A 15,265-nucleotide genomic window follows, 5' to 3' on the forward strand; every position below is an offset into this window, starting at 1 on the left:
GTTTAATAACAAAAATAATTTAATGTGTCAGGTAAATTATGATGTAATGGCTGACGATTTATAATATTAACAAACAATGAGAAGTTGAGGAGATACGTATAATATACGTTGATACAACAAGTCACGCAGTCATAACCGCGAAACCAAAAAATTAACGTCTAAATAGCGACAATAAAATAGCCAACAGATATTATAATAACGATCAATTAAAGGCTATACGTATAATGTTTTTGAATTTCTAAAATGTTTAATGTATTATATTGATATTTGTTCTTTTTTTGTTGACTTTTAGATAAATGATAATAATAATAATTTAAAAATAATATACTTTAGCTATTTTGAACATTCGCTATTATGTCTTTTGGCTATTTTATGCTTACAACTATTTTGCCATTGCTATTTTGACATTCGCTATTGTGGTTTCACGGTTTTGACGTGATATATCGATACTATTAATAACTATTACCTAATATAACAGATCACGTAGGTCGTAGAGTATTATGTTTTGAATTTTTCATAATACAATAGTTTTATACGAAAGTAATAATACCAAAGAGTATATACCATTATATAAATATATATACGAGTATATAATATATGTATATTTATATTACATTTACAACAATTTTGATTAGGATACAGCATAATTAGACATCATTACGTACATCAACAGAAGTCGATAGATGTCTCATGTCTGACGGCTATAATAAAGCTATAATAATACTATATTCGTATATTATATACATACGTATATAAACATAATATTATATTATAATAATATAGATGCTTTTTCAAAACCGTATTGAGGTCCATGTCGCGGATATTAATTTTTATATTTTATCGAATACATCGAGTTTAAACATATATAAATAATTATTAATAACATTGACTTGTACATTTAATATTATGTATTACATTGTAAATTATAGTTAATATCATAACTCATATAATAATGCTAATGTTTGTTTCGATAGTAATCCAAAAAGTGTGTGTGTGGTTTAGATTAAAAAATTGAATACATAGTTAAAACAAGAAATTATTTATTCTCATTTCTATGATACATATTATTAAACGTAGTAAGCCTTATTTACATAGTCTTATATGTATATATATATGCAATAACATGACCTTATTATCGTAATTGACATAGTATAATATGTAACTACTCAATTACTCCAACATAATAATTAATTGCAGTTAATGAAGAAAAAAGCAATACAATTATATTTTAAAAACATGAGTATATTTTACTCATAGTTTCATAATCATTTTATGGTTACGTTAGATTTATGCTAATTTACTAATTTAACAATAATTTTTGTTTACGCGAAATCAATAAATACGTGAATAATAAATATCCGTATAGATTAGGTACCTATAATATAGTATATATAACTATATAAGTATTATGCCATCATCGTAACCGATATCCCGCATGAAATTCAAGTTCTATTTAGTATATATAGTCTCTAGTGTCTTTACTCATATTACCACTTACGTTTACTTACTCTAGTGGCTAGCCGTTATGGTAAACTATCTGCGAAGATAAGCAAACGTAAAACTAAACAAGATACATATTAATATATTATATATACTACTTTATTTAATGAACGGAATAAACAGCAGAGCATGTCACATAATCGAATTAATTTTGAAAACGATAAAAAAACCATAAATATATTGATGAACTTTTTATAATTTTCCATTAAGGAACTTTACTATAATAATTATTTGTTTGAAGAATTCAAGAATGTGTATACTAGCGACAATATTAATATGTTGGTAATAAAAATCCTAGAAAATGAAAATTTCACTCTAAAAATAAATATGGTATAATGAAGTACCTATATAGAAGTAACATATCTTTCTGTTAGCATATATTATAATAGTTATGGGTATAACTATAAAACTAATCGTTACTCGTTATATATACACTATGTGTCATAAACTATTTAGAAAAATTGACGATTTAAAAATGATTTCTTTCTATTACCTACCGAGATTATTCTATATGTTTACATATTATTATTTACTGCAATAAGCTTATTACTAGGGTTAAAGATATTTAATAATCAAAATACAAACACAAATAGACAAGCAGATAATAATATAAGATATGCACCATAAATAATAACAAAATAAAATCTAAAATGAGCAATGAGCATACATAAAAAAAAATTATTTGTCAGAAGTAATAAAAACTTTGCTTTATATTTATTTGTAATACGAATTGCTTTATTTTTGTACAATATTAACGACATCCGGTACTTAAAAAAAAAATAGTTAGTCAATAAATTATATAAAGATCGTTATCAGTGGCAAGAAGCGCACACCACATAATATTGCAAATAGCAACTAATAGAGTAATAGTAGGTGTAATAATAAAATAACGAAATTTTAAGTTGTAAATTTTGTGTAATTTTAATTTTTTAGGCACAATTTTATTATTATTTTGATAAAGCACCACAAAGCACTAGATTTTAATGCATAAATATTATGCCTTAATAAACAAAATTCTTGAAATATGCAAAAATATGTATAAACATTGTTTGATTTAGATTCCTTATATTTAAAATTAAATTTTTATTTTAACCTGGGTGGCTATTTGTTTAACAAAAATAAAAACACTTGAATACAATAAGTTCCAAAACCTATACATTGCTAGATCAATTATCTTTATGATATAATTATAAAAATAGGTTGGAATGAGTTACAGACATCTATTATTTATAATATTATTAAGTTCCTATACATAATACATATCGTCTTATTGATGGCTTTTAATTACTTAATATTGATTTTTATTTAGTAAAACAAAGATCCATGATTGGTTATCTTTGAATAATAATTTTAACATTAACATTAATTATTATAGTAGACTTCCTTTCATTTTAGTTTTTTCAGTTTTGTTTGGGTAGGTTTTAGGGTTAATCTTGCCCTGTGTAGTTGTCACTTGCCATTATCAAAACCATCTCAATAATATTTCTTATGCATTTTTTTAAATTTAAAATGTGGTTGACTATTATAAAACAAAATACGTTAACTTTCATAATAATATAAAGCAGGTAACTGCATAGGGTTATACAATAAGAATATAAATATATAATGATCATTGTTCAGTGAAAAACATTAATTGACCTACCTATAAATAAAATATATTGAATATTTGCCATAAGAACAGTTCACGTTTTCATTATTTAGTTAATCTTTAAACAAACTAAATAATTGTTTTAAAATATATTTAATACCTCGCTAACTTGCATGATAACATAAAAATTTTTTATCAACGGGCAGTTATGCTTGTTGCCAGTTATCTATTAGTCGATTATTATCACGTTGTCGTCATCGTCGACTTGGTTATTGTCTACTTGAGTGGCAACCGTATTGACGGATTCGTTGTCGACGCGATCTGTGTCATTGTTATTGTTTGGTCTGTTGTTCCTCACAATGTTTTTTCGGCCTTCTTCCAGTCTATCTCGGTCCAGAGGCATGTAATATTCGACGTTTGGTAAATTTTTCATGACGCACGCTGACAGTGCCGACCTATACACTTGCATACTTTTCGCCTCGAACCTTCATTATATTAGGCAAGAAATAAAACATAATTAAAGATTTCAATATTGATATAGTATACGGTCCGTACTACGTTTCATTTAAGCGGAAAAATCTTACATGGATTGAAGTATTTGTATTGAAAAACAAATGTTTTTACACAATCTGAATATTACTATTGTACCTATTACACTGAGGTTTATGAATATATAGAATAAAAATGATATGACATTTAACTATAGATGATTAGCTCGAAAAAAAGCTTATACCTGTCCGTTTTTTATATAATAGTCTACACAAGGAATGTAAAAAAATCGGGGCTTATTGTATACGCGGAAAACCTATTATAATATGATTGGGAAGTTTAAAAAAACTGCATAATTTGTATCTATTATTTAAAAATGTTAAGATTTAAATACATTGACAGAGAATATAAAGTCTTGTATCATAATATTATGAAAGTTATTATATTATATAATACGTATTTATTGCTTGATTTTTTGTTTGAACATGAACATCTACCATAGTTATAAACTGTCTACAACCACATGACTAAATAATGAAGTTTATAATTTTTTGGGGAAGAAAAAATGAAAATAGTTTATAATATCTTATTAGATCGGATGCGAGAAAGATGCAATTTTTACCATTTAAATATAATATATATTGATATATAGTATCTAACTATTCTAACTACTGTAGTAGGTTGTTTTATTATTGTTAATGAAGATTGTAATGTTATAAAAAATAATAAGTTTGCTCGTACTCACAAGATATTGCGACAGTAGGTATTTTACGGGATTATATATTTTCATTCATGTTATAATACATATTTAAAAATATTACAAAGCGATTCCCTGTTTTTACAATTATTATTATAAAACATGTTCATTAGCAATTATAATGGCTGATGTATGTATATGATGGGAGATAAATTTTCACCAATTACGACGGCGACTGGCTGAATAATCGACGTACACAGATATTTCCTATCATATAGAGAGTCTCTATAATATCGAATCTCATTGCTTATTATTATTTATTAGGTACATAATATAGGTACACAGCTGTAAGTACTTTTACACTTAATACTTTTATAGGTACCTATATATACAATATGTTATGGTTAATTTATTGATGTGTTATACTTATATTTCAATAACAATTCAATCCGTTGTTAAATTATTATTAGAGCAAGGACTTTCATGCATTCGCATATTTTGCTGGTCAACTTTTTCGTATGCAGAGTAAGTACACAATACATTTCACAATGTTTGTGACCAAAAGCTCAACGTTTTTAGTGCATATTTTTGCATATTTTGACATTTTTGGGTTTAATAGACATATTTTTGATTATAAGAGTATATTTTAAGGTTGTAGTGCATATTTTGAAGGTTTTTCGAAAATCATGTACTTTGGTAAATATTTTTATGATCAAGGACACAAATTATTATATTTAACTGTTTCTATATAATTTCTCATAAAAACGATAGAGACTCATTTTATCTTAATTGCGAATCTGAAGATTAGATTACAATAAAATGATATAAAATTATTTTACGTTTATTTTTGTATTTTTGTATAACAATTAATTGTACGTATTAAAATAACTATTTATTCGGCATTTGCGATAATTTAAAATTATTAAAATTAAATATTTAAAAAAATATATATAATTTGTAGAGCTATGAATTTTAGTGTTTTAATTTTTTTAGGGTCATATTTAACGGCATATTTTTATTTTTTTGATGCATAAGTGCATATTTTTAAATACATATATTTGATGACTTTTTAGTGCATTGTCCTTGCTCTAATTATTATAGTTTCTGTATAGAAATTTATGATATGTATATCGCGAGTAAACATACACTAATCTATAGTAGGGCTCGAAAAACCGTCTCAAATGGTAACGATTTTGGTTGAGTTTCCAAAAACGATTTTCAAGCCTATTGGCTATAGCTATTGCGTCTTTCTATATTTACGCGTCCCGTCCCATCCCGCCCAACTCTCATCGTTCTCACCATTCGTCCGTGCGGTCGTTGTAACACTCCACCTGAGCTATGGTGGTCACCCCGTTGAAACCACCGGCCACGAATATCATGTCGTCCAGCACCTCGACGGCGAAATTGCTCCGCGGATTGCACATGTCCACCACCGGCGACCAGTGGTTCGTGGTCGGGTCGAACTTCTCGCTGCTGTTCATCCGCACCAGCCCGTTGAAGCCGCCGATCACGTACAGACAGTTGTGATACGTTATGCACGACACGCCGCTGCGTCTGGTCTGCATGGGCGGTATCAGCGTCCACTCGTTGGTGTCCGCGTTGTAAGTCTCGGCCGTGTTCATACACTCTTGTCCGTTGAACCCGCCGGTAATGTATATTTTGCCTGCGCGATCGTACGACAGAATTGTGACGTTTCGTTGTCGTTATCGTTTTTATTATTTTTATAAATATTATTGATGTATAGGTATAGTAAGTAACATGCAACACTATACAATATACCTATCGTATTTATTGGTATAGGTATGATATAGGTACAACTTTATAGTGATCGTAACGCTAAGAGATCTGAATAGCAGCTAAGGAAAAAGTTAAAAGGTATCGTTTAGATACTATCACCCGCGGATAAAACTGCAGACTTTGATTAGAGGGATTTAAATTTTAACAACAGGTTTAGATTTGACAAGTTAATTATAGTACATTATTTATAATTTATTATAGGTACCCTGTACATTATTATATTGTATTGCTATCGAACCAATTAAAATTTTTTTCCACTTAAATGTTACTGAACAAAATACGGTTATTTTTATAATTTAATATTTTATATTATTTTGAGTGGCTTTATTAATAGTGACCATAATAATGTAACAGTTAGGCTCGGAGGACAGTCCTTAAAAACCGAGAAAATTGAAAACGTACTACTGTCAAGTAGTTGTCGAGTGTACTTCGTCATTGAGTAGGCCACTGTAATGGATATGTTAAATTAGAATTCAATGATAAATAATTGAATGCGAACAATTATTATACAGAACGGGTACCTATGTATAACAACGTTAATCGATCATAACAAAAGAAAGTGTCTATATTACGAAGTAATTTTTTTTATCACCTATTTATGGTAATTTATATTATATAATGTTACAATTGTTATCGTGTATGTAAAAAATATAATAATATACGTATAAGTTCTCACGAATAATATTTTTTAATTACAATAGAATAACTAATATTATGTCAACATATGAACTTCAAAAGCGTTTGATATACTTATAAAAAAATATGTTTATTTATTTTTAATATTTTTTATTACTATAAATTTAAAATTTATTTAATATTTATTTAACCTTATATTCAATTTTTAAGTTTTTAACGAAGACTAAACACATGACACTACAGTATTTAGCTGTACTAAATACAGCTGCCAATAACAAATGGTTGAGATAGATTTTTCATTTTATATGACATTACACTTACCATTCATCACGGCTGCACAGGCGTCACTCCTCTGAGAAGTCATCGGTGCTATCATTGTCCACTGGTTTCGTTCGAAATTATATTTTTCCGCAGAGCCAAGCCGATGGTGACCGTCGAATCCACCCATTGCGTAAATAATGCCGTTTAACAACACAACGCTGACATAACATCTACGTCGGTAAACAATAATCACCAATAATAATATTGACATTGATAATATCTTATTTCTTGATGCACATAATTTTTTTGTATAAAGGTATAAATATGCTTCAATTTAAAAGAAATAAATATTCAAAATATTTTTAGATCTTCAAAATAAGTAAAAACAGAAAATAATGCATTATGAACACGTAAAGTCCTTTTTTACGTCTATATTACCTACTACGTAGAATAACAATTGGAGACCCCGGAACACCACTTAAACTTAACCTTCAATAACCCTTTTCATTTCAAACTGTTTGACGGTTGTAAATCATTGTTTACCAATTAAAATTAAAATAATAAAATAATTAATAAGACTATCAAAATAAATATATTATATTATACATAATAATTTTAAATTATTTAGACGAAGATACTGTATTTGAGGCTACGAAAATTGAACGACGTCGTACCGTGAACTTTGCTCTGTCTAATTAGCCACCCACTGTTATCACCACAATTCCTGAAGTACTTACTATTTACTAATTCACATTGGTTTAAAGTGATAAAATTTAAACCGCACGTTGAATTGCCCAAACGTACTTGTTGGTAGGTGCTCAAGAAATTACTGATAAATTATAGTCTCATTACACAGTAACCTTACCGTACCTCTTACAGTTCATCGGCGCTACTTCTTCCCAAATTTTCGTGACCGTGTTGAACTTTCTACAGGAGTTGAAATACTCCAGCCCGTCGAACCCTCCGATTATGTAGATGTAATATCCCATGACGATCGTACCATGGTACGCTCTCGGCCCGTGCGTGTCCTCTTCGAATATCCTCGTCCACCGGTCAGATTTTGTGTCGTATGTTTCAATAATCGCGGTCGGGCTGCCACCGCTCCAGCCGCCAATGGCGAACAGTACTTCGAACGGGTATCTGGGACGCGCGAGCGTTGGTGCTATGGAATCGGTCATGTTCGACGTCAGCTGTAGGTCATACATGAACTTCAATGTCTCGATTATGTAAGGCCTGCAATCGTCTCTGTTTTGTATGTAACGGTGGTCCTTGACCTGCAGCAATAAATAAATCGCATATGTGATAATTAATAGTTATACACCGCCAGCACATATCGGTAGAAAACAGTAATTTTCTTCCAAAAAGACGGTTTTGATATTTAAGCATTCAAAAAACGAAAATGAAAAGTACTCCCGTTTTTTGATGATTTTAAAACGTTTCTGATAAATATTTTTTGGGAACAAAGAATATATTAGGCGCAAATTGTGTTTTTAATTTAGGATGAAGGCCGCAAATCTTTTTAAGCAAGGCCGTGAAGGTTAGGTTTCATTATATTTCAATTATAATTTTTAAATTAATTAATAGTAATAAAATAGTTTTAATCTGGCACAACAATACTAATATTATTGTATTACCTATACCGTCTTCGATTATTCGTATGTTTGAAATGGAAGGCCTTATATATTATAATTGCTAATATTATAATTTCAGAATCTCAGGTATAATTTATTTATTTATTTGTTGTGCAAGCAATTAACATCGTAATATAAGTGTACACATTATCTACGAACATTATTATACCTATAAAAATCCGTGTTATTTGTGAACTTTGTTAGAAAAAATCTCGTAAAATGTTGTATAAAACGCATTATAAATCATAAAACATACGTGTCATAAATTTGAATTTTCAAAAATTATTAAAAATTAAAAATTATCGAAAAACGATGAGCTAAAAATATACATTTTTCTACAATTACACAATCCCAGTAATAATAATACAACTAATCGTCTATCTATAATATCCTATGTAAATGTTTAAAAAAAATTATAATAATAAGAATTATTATTATTATTTCACTAACAATTAAAAACATAGATATATTTCTATACAATTTTTTGGTAGGGGGAATTATTAGATACTAGTGGGAGTAAGATTTTCGGGTACATTTAAACCATTATAGGTATAAGGTATACACTATACGCTAATACGCTAACTATACGTTAAAATTTAACACAATAATATATAATATTATAGTTAAGTAAAGATTTATTACGAATAATATATAATAAATATATTAAATACTAGCTGATCGGTAAGCGTTGTATTGCCCGGGAATAAATGTTTTCATTTTTTTTTCTGATGGCACTTAACCAAAAATAACAGAACTTAATACAATATGAATATGGCTTTGATGTATTAAATACTACAAATATAACTAGTTTAACATGGAAATACACGCAGTTATATAAAAAATACTTAATAATGATAATGTATTTTTTTATTATAGTGTACTTAACTAATATAAATAATAATATTTGATTCACACCGTGTAATTAATTTTATTCTTAAATTAGGAAAGAAAATGTGTGTAATTTTAATTAAATTGTGTTACCTATCACTTAATATTTAAAAATAAAAATAATAAAAGATTAAATTGGTCAAAAAATAATATCGGCGGAGTCATCGGATATAACTTAAGTAAAAATTCTGGGTTAATAAAAAAAATTATCTACAATGTACGTTTTACATACTGTCTAATTTTTGAAAGTGAATAAAATTTTTACTCCCTTCGTTTACTAAAATTCATAATATTATATTGACTATATTTAAAACTTTCTATTTAAATATGGTATTAACTTCATACAATTACAATATTGTATATATTTAATCTCAAATTTTCAAACTTTGTGTAGATTTACATGTTATGGAAAGTACTAGTTTCAAGTATAATATTGTATTATACTTTTTGTTTACTTTTAAAAAAAAAATGAAAACTATTACTAATTTTCAACTATTGGCTTTATTATTTGTAATAATTAGTTAAATTAGTATAAATTAGTGACACATCATCTAGTTAATTAACAAATGATGGATCGCATGAGACCAAAACTTGTGGAGTTATACAGCAACAGGTGAAGCAAACAAACCCTAACAGAAAGTAATTCATATTATTATAATTACATTCTCAATGAAATATTTGGAGTCCATGAGACCAAAACGAATTTTTGGTAGCAGAAACAACAAATCATTTTTCCGATTTTCGGGGTCCCTGTCCACCCATTTCAATACCACGTCCCAAACAAACTCTTCCCGTTTCACATTCAGTTGATTATCTTCGATTATTAGTTTGAATTCTTCCTGCCGGAGTTTCATCAACTCGTCGCCTTCTTCAGCAATTGTCATAAATTCTTTGATGATGTATTTGTACGCCGCATTTGTCAACGCTCCAAAGTAATAATAGCTGACATATGACATTTATTAATATTATAATTATTATTATACAATATTTGGTATGAAATTAATCAAAATGGAAACACGATTCCGTGGAATTGTAGCTGTTTCCTTTTAGTATAGTTATAAACATACTCGGCGAATTGCAACATAGTAACACAATTGTCAGGTGCCAGGCATTCGACGACAAATTCGTGACAGAGTTGCACCAAACCGTCTATGCATAAATAATCAGCTGTCCGCATAATATCCATTACGTTATCGTAGTTAATATCAATTTGTCTCATGTAAATGTACTGTAAAATAAATTCCATCGTAGTACTCTCTATCGATTTTAGGTTTATTTTCGTATAATCTCCTTCGTGCAACGTAGTGGTGAAGAGTATTCTAAAAACATATCTAGTACAATGCGTGTTTAAAATGTCACGCTTAAGGTAGTTATTGCCTTTACATAAGCAATGTTATGTACATAATAATTGTTCTTATATTGTATTTATTAATTAATATTCTGCAGTACTTAAATATTACGTATGAAACAAATAATGAAAGCAGGTCAATTATACATATATATAAAAAAAATAATAATACGTAGTTTAAATATTAAATAATTTAGGGGACAATAAACGCTTAAAAATAATACTAACAGTATGAGTATACTTAATACAGTACACGCCGCTTATAAGACTCATGGATATAAGGTTCAGTCGCTTATTAGACTCAAAATCATCTGGAACGGTCCGGACATTTTAAAATACATTAAAAAAAAAATCAACACTTCGGTTTTAAAGCTCAAATCTCGTAAAATAAATAGTAGAAAATAAGCTTTTTTGGTTATAATTTAGAAATAAATTAGTATTGAAAAATTAAATAATATTCGTGTTGATTATAACTGTTGTACAATGAACGATCAGTCGCTATTCGAATTTCAACATGTGATGCTTTTCTTGTTGTTAACACACGAGTGATAATCTAATGCGACGAGCTCTTAGTTTGAGTAAAAACTAGACATTTTAATACGAAACAGTATATTTTCGGAATATTAGAACAAAATAAAAAACAAACTAAAATTACAAATTTTTTCAAAAATAATTTTTCAAAATAAATAATAAATACATTATACATACATCCTTTATAATTTTTTATTAATGTATAATTTTTATAATATTTTTATAGGTAATATTTACCTATTATAATTTTAGTTTTTCTTATCAGGATTATTAAATTTATTTAATAACTAGTATGTAATATGTAATATGTGTTAAAGTATTAAAATTAAAGCAAAATATGTAGTAAAATAAAATTTATAAATACGTAATTAATTTTTTTTTTCCACTTCACTTATATACTTATTATAAGATTCATTCGGTTATAAGACTCACTTTGTGCTGGTCCCAAAGTGAGTCTTATAAGCGGCGTCTACTGTAGTATATTAGTACCCATCATATTTTTAAGACTTGCACATTCACAATTTTTCCGATAATAAAAATATCGTATAAATGTTACCTTGGATATGAAAAATTATAGTCAAATTTGATTGGACTACTTAAAATGAACTATTTTAATTAAAGTAATTTTTTTTAAATAACTAAAAATAAACAAATTATAATTTACATTTATTAATGGCTATAATAGAGGTAGGGATATTATGAGATGTCTATAAAATATTAAAAACATAATTAACCGAAAATAAATGAACAGTTCTTCTGAGCGAATAATATTTATTGAAAATTATAATAATTACATTTTAAATTATAAATTGTCCATACAAACAGTATTTTGTTAAGTAAAAATTAATTAAATAATATAGTTGGCATATAATATTATAATAGACATTACGTATATCAGTTGTAATAGTTGTAACTAGTAATTAAATGGTAGATACCTATATAGATTATATAGGTTTATTCTGATTATCTTTTGTATAGTTATAACCACATTTAATTAACTATATATTTTATATTGGATACGTTTTAAATACGTAAATTAGAATTATTTTTATGATAATAAATGTAAAGTGTATTTAAACTCAGTTTAAAGTGAAAAATAACCTTAGAAGGACGCTACGCTTGCGTGTGTTACTTCGTTTTACCAAGTGCGTTTAACATAATAAAGCAAATTTGTTTTTAGAAGTTCCGATATTGTATATATATATATACTTTATAGCCATATAGGTACTAACATTTAATATAATACAGTGAAATGGTCTATTATCACACTTAAATGTAAGAATATTATCTATGTTTTTACGTGGGGTTTTATGATATTTGAATGTTTGAGCAAGTTATGACTTTATGAGTATGTAAAATATTATGATTTAAAAATTGTCATAGCTCGTATATATTATATTATAATATAGTAAAAACACCCATTATAAGTCAATTCACTTTAAAAATCAAGATGAAGATAATATATATATGTGGCTATTTCTTCATCTTAAATTTTTAATTTAAATATATAATAAATAATAATAGATTTATTCAGTTAACACCTCTATAATATGTGCGTATTGTTTTTAACCAGATAACATATACATAATTATTTAATATTATATTAGCGTTTCCAAATGTGAGAACTATTGCAAACGTATGTTATATCAGCGTCCTTGTTTTGTATAATTCAACCGATTCAGGACTAGTATATATATATTATGTCTAATGCAGAAGTGTTAAAAATGCATCTAGTGAGTCGTAAGTACTATAGATACTGAGTACTGACCTAAAGTAATCGCTCGAACCACTCAACACTGATCGATGTATCGGAAACGTGTCACCGTTATCGAGTATCAATGACGCGTCGCAGAGTTTGACGTTCAGACGGAGTTCGTTGAAGCCATTTAGAGTGTGCATAGAAACTTGTCGGGTCAGTCGCCGTCTATACGAATCTTCTCCGTCGCTTTTCTTGATAAGTTCTACCGTGTGCATAATTTTGTTTTTGTTAAAACAGCGTACAATTTTTATATATTGCACGTCTTAACTTACTGTCCATGATGATATTAAGGTTAAAATTATAAAAGTTAAAACTATTTGCTCGATGTATCTATTGATATACCTACAATTTAAATATCAAAATAATATGTCTATCAGATATCTTCGTGAGAAATCGACAATTAAAAATAATATGTATTAAAAAAAAAAAAAAAATGAATTTACAAACACTCTAGTTAATATAGAAACGAATACATAATTATATAAATATACAAAAGATATAAATATCCACTGAACTAAATACTATAAATAATTAGTTCAGCGATAATATCTATATGTATGACGATTAAACTGAATTTATGTTTATTTAAACTTTCTACAATCTACACGAGTACCATCATACCGTTAAATATATCATTATACACTGAGAATTTAAATCAGACATGACAATGATTCCCGCAGATACCCGGCTACAGGTTATACACAATTATTATATACTGTAGCGTTCAATAGACCACATAATAACATTATTATACCGATTATGGGTACATCTAACTCTGCAGGATAACTATATGACTGTGTATATAATATGTATCTGGGTAGGTAGACCTATTGTGATTAACTGATAAAGTGATAACATATTAAGCAACACGTGTCTATTGCGGCTTGTCACGGTGTTAAAATAATCGATCAATGCCGTTTAAAATATTTCATCTCATTAGGTCACACATTTTTACATTTTTGTTCTCAATTCCGATCAAATAATTTCCTGCGTTTTGTTTCAATATTCGTTACAGATATTATTAGAAATGATTAATATATATATATTTTCTTTAATATAATAAGATATATTTTTACAAAACGCAATATGGCCAATATGGTACCAAAAAGCACAATACCGCTGTTGCGTGTACTGTTGACTGTTGAATAAAAATGGATTTATACCCACGTATTTCAAAAATACGTAGATATACTAAAGCTTGCAGGTGGCAGTTTCCAAGTGATTGTTATACCGAAAAAAACTAAAATTGTAGTACCTAGCTACCTATCTATAGTTTCTAGTGTATATCAGTGGCACTACTGAAGTATTTTATAATCTATAATTATTAATTATGTATATGATGTATCGACAGGCCCGAATTGGGTCAACGATTTACCGAGAAAAACTCGGTGGGCCGTTCAAAATAAGAGCCGGTTAAAGTTGTTGTATGAATCATACAATTTGGCTAAAATATAATATGATTATATCATACATTATGATAATGATAAATTAATACAAACATTAATATAATTTAATAATTAAGTCGTACAGCAGTATCTGTAGTTGTAATCAAATGTAGACATCGTAAACTTGGTAGGTTGATATTTTTCTATTCGGCGCTGTACAATATACTATTGAAATTATTGTAATATAAAATCATACAAAATCTATATTGTTCTGTATTTATCCATTTTTATTTATTTTTATCTATGTTTGATATCGAAATCAAAATTGTGATTTTATTTATTATCTGTAATCGTATTATAGTTTTTTATTCCAATAAGTAAATTTGACAAACTTTTTTTTTCATGATACATTTTACCATATTATACAACAAAAAAATTCAAAGATTATATCACTAACCTTTTTATAGTTGTATAGATATAATAATTATAATGCCAATTTGTTTTAATTTTTGAGTCACGAAAATATCATTTAAATTTACGTATAAAATGTCAAAAAAAAAACAATGTTTTTTAAAAATTTATCAGGAAATTATTGAATGTGTGAAGTTCATGAATTTTATTTACAGAGATATAATCTCAAATCTTGTAGTCACAATTTATAAAATTTAATAGCCATCACTGAGTTCGATATTGGCGGCTATACCGAATAAAATATTGACGCATCGTACAAGCGTTTTATGGTTGTTTAAACGTAG

The 15,265-nt window shown here is 27.5% G+C and overlaps 1 protein-coding gene across 1 annotated transcript; it reads right to left on the bottom strand.

Annotated features, from left to right (window-relative positions):
* Window positions 1–286: 286 nt before the first annotated feature.
* LOC132924117 (kelch-like protein 10) lies at window positions 287–15,219 on the bottom strand. Its single transcript, XM_060988219.1, has 7 exons — window positions 13,135–15,219; window positions 10,555–10,806; window positions 10,150–10,429; window positions 7,839–8,242; window positions 7,029–7,198; window positions 5,574–5,937; window positions 287–3,573 (listed from the first exon to the last, which is right to left on the bottom strand). Exons 1-7 carry the CDS (start codon window positions 13,338–13,340, stop codon window positions 3,318–3,320), a joined length of 1,932 nt encoding a protein of 643 aa, XP_060844202.1. The 5' UTR covers window positions 13,341–15,219; the 3' UTR covers window positions 287–3,317.
* Between the last annotated feature and the right edge of the window lie 46 nt (window positions 15,220–15,265).

Source organism: Rhopalosiphum padi, chromosome 3 (assembly GCF_020882245.1).
Source record: "Rhopalosiphum padi isolate XX-2018 chromosome 3, ASM2088224v1, whole genome shotgun sequence".
Classification (NCBI taxonomy): Eukaryota; Metazoa; Arthropoda; class Insecta; order Hemiptera; family Aphididae; genus Rhopalosiphum; species Rhopalosiphum padi.

Coding starts and splice junctions, on each gene's coding strand:
- LOC132924117 (XM_060988219.1), bottom strand. CDS start 13,340: ATGCACACGGTAGAACTTATCAAGAAAAGCGACGGAGAAGATTCGTAT. Junction 10,430..10,554: donor ACTATGTTGCAATTCGCCGA/GTATGTTTATAA, acceptor GTCATATGTCAG/CTATTATTACTTTGGAGCGT. Junction 5,938..7,028: donor CTGTGCAGCCGTGATGAATG/GTAAGTGTAATG, acceptor ACGATCGCGCAG/GCAAAATATACATTACCGGC.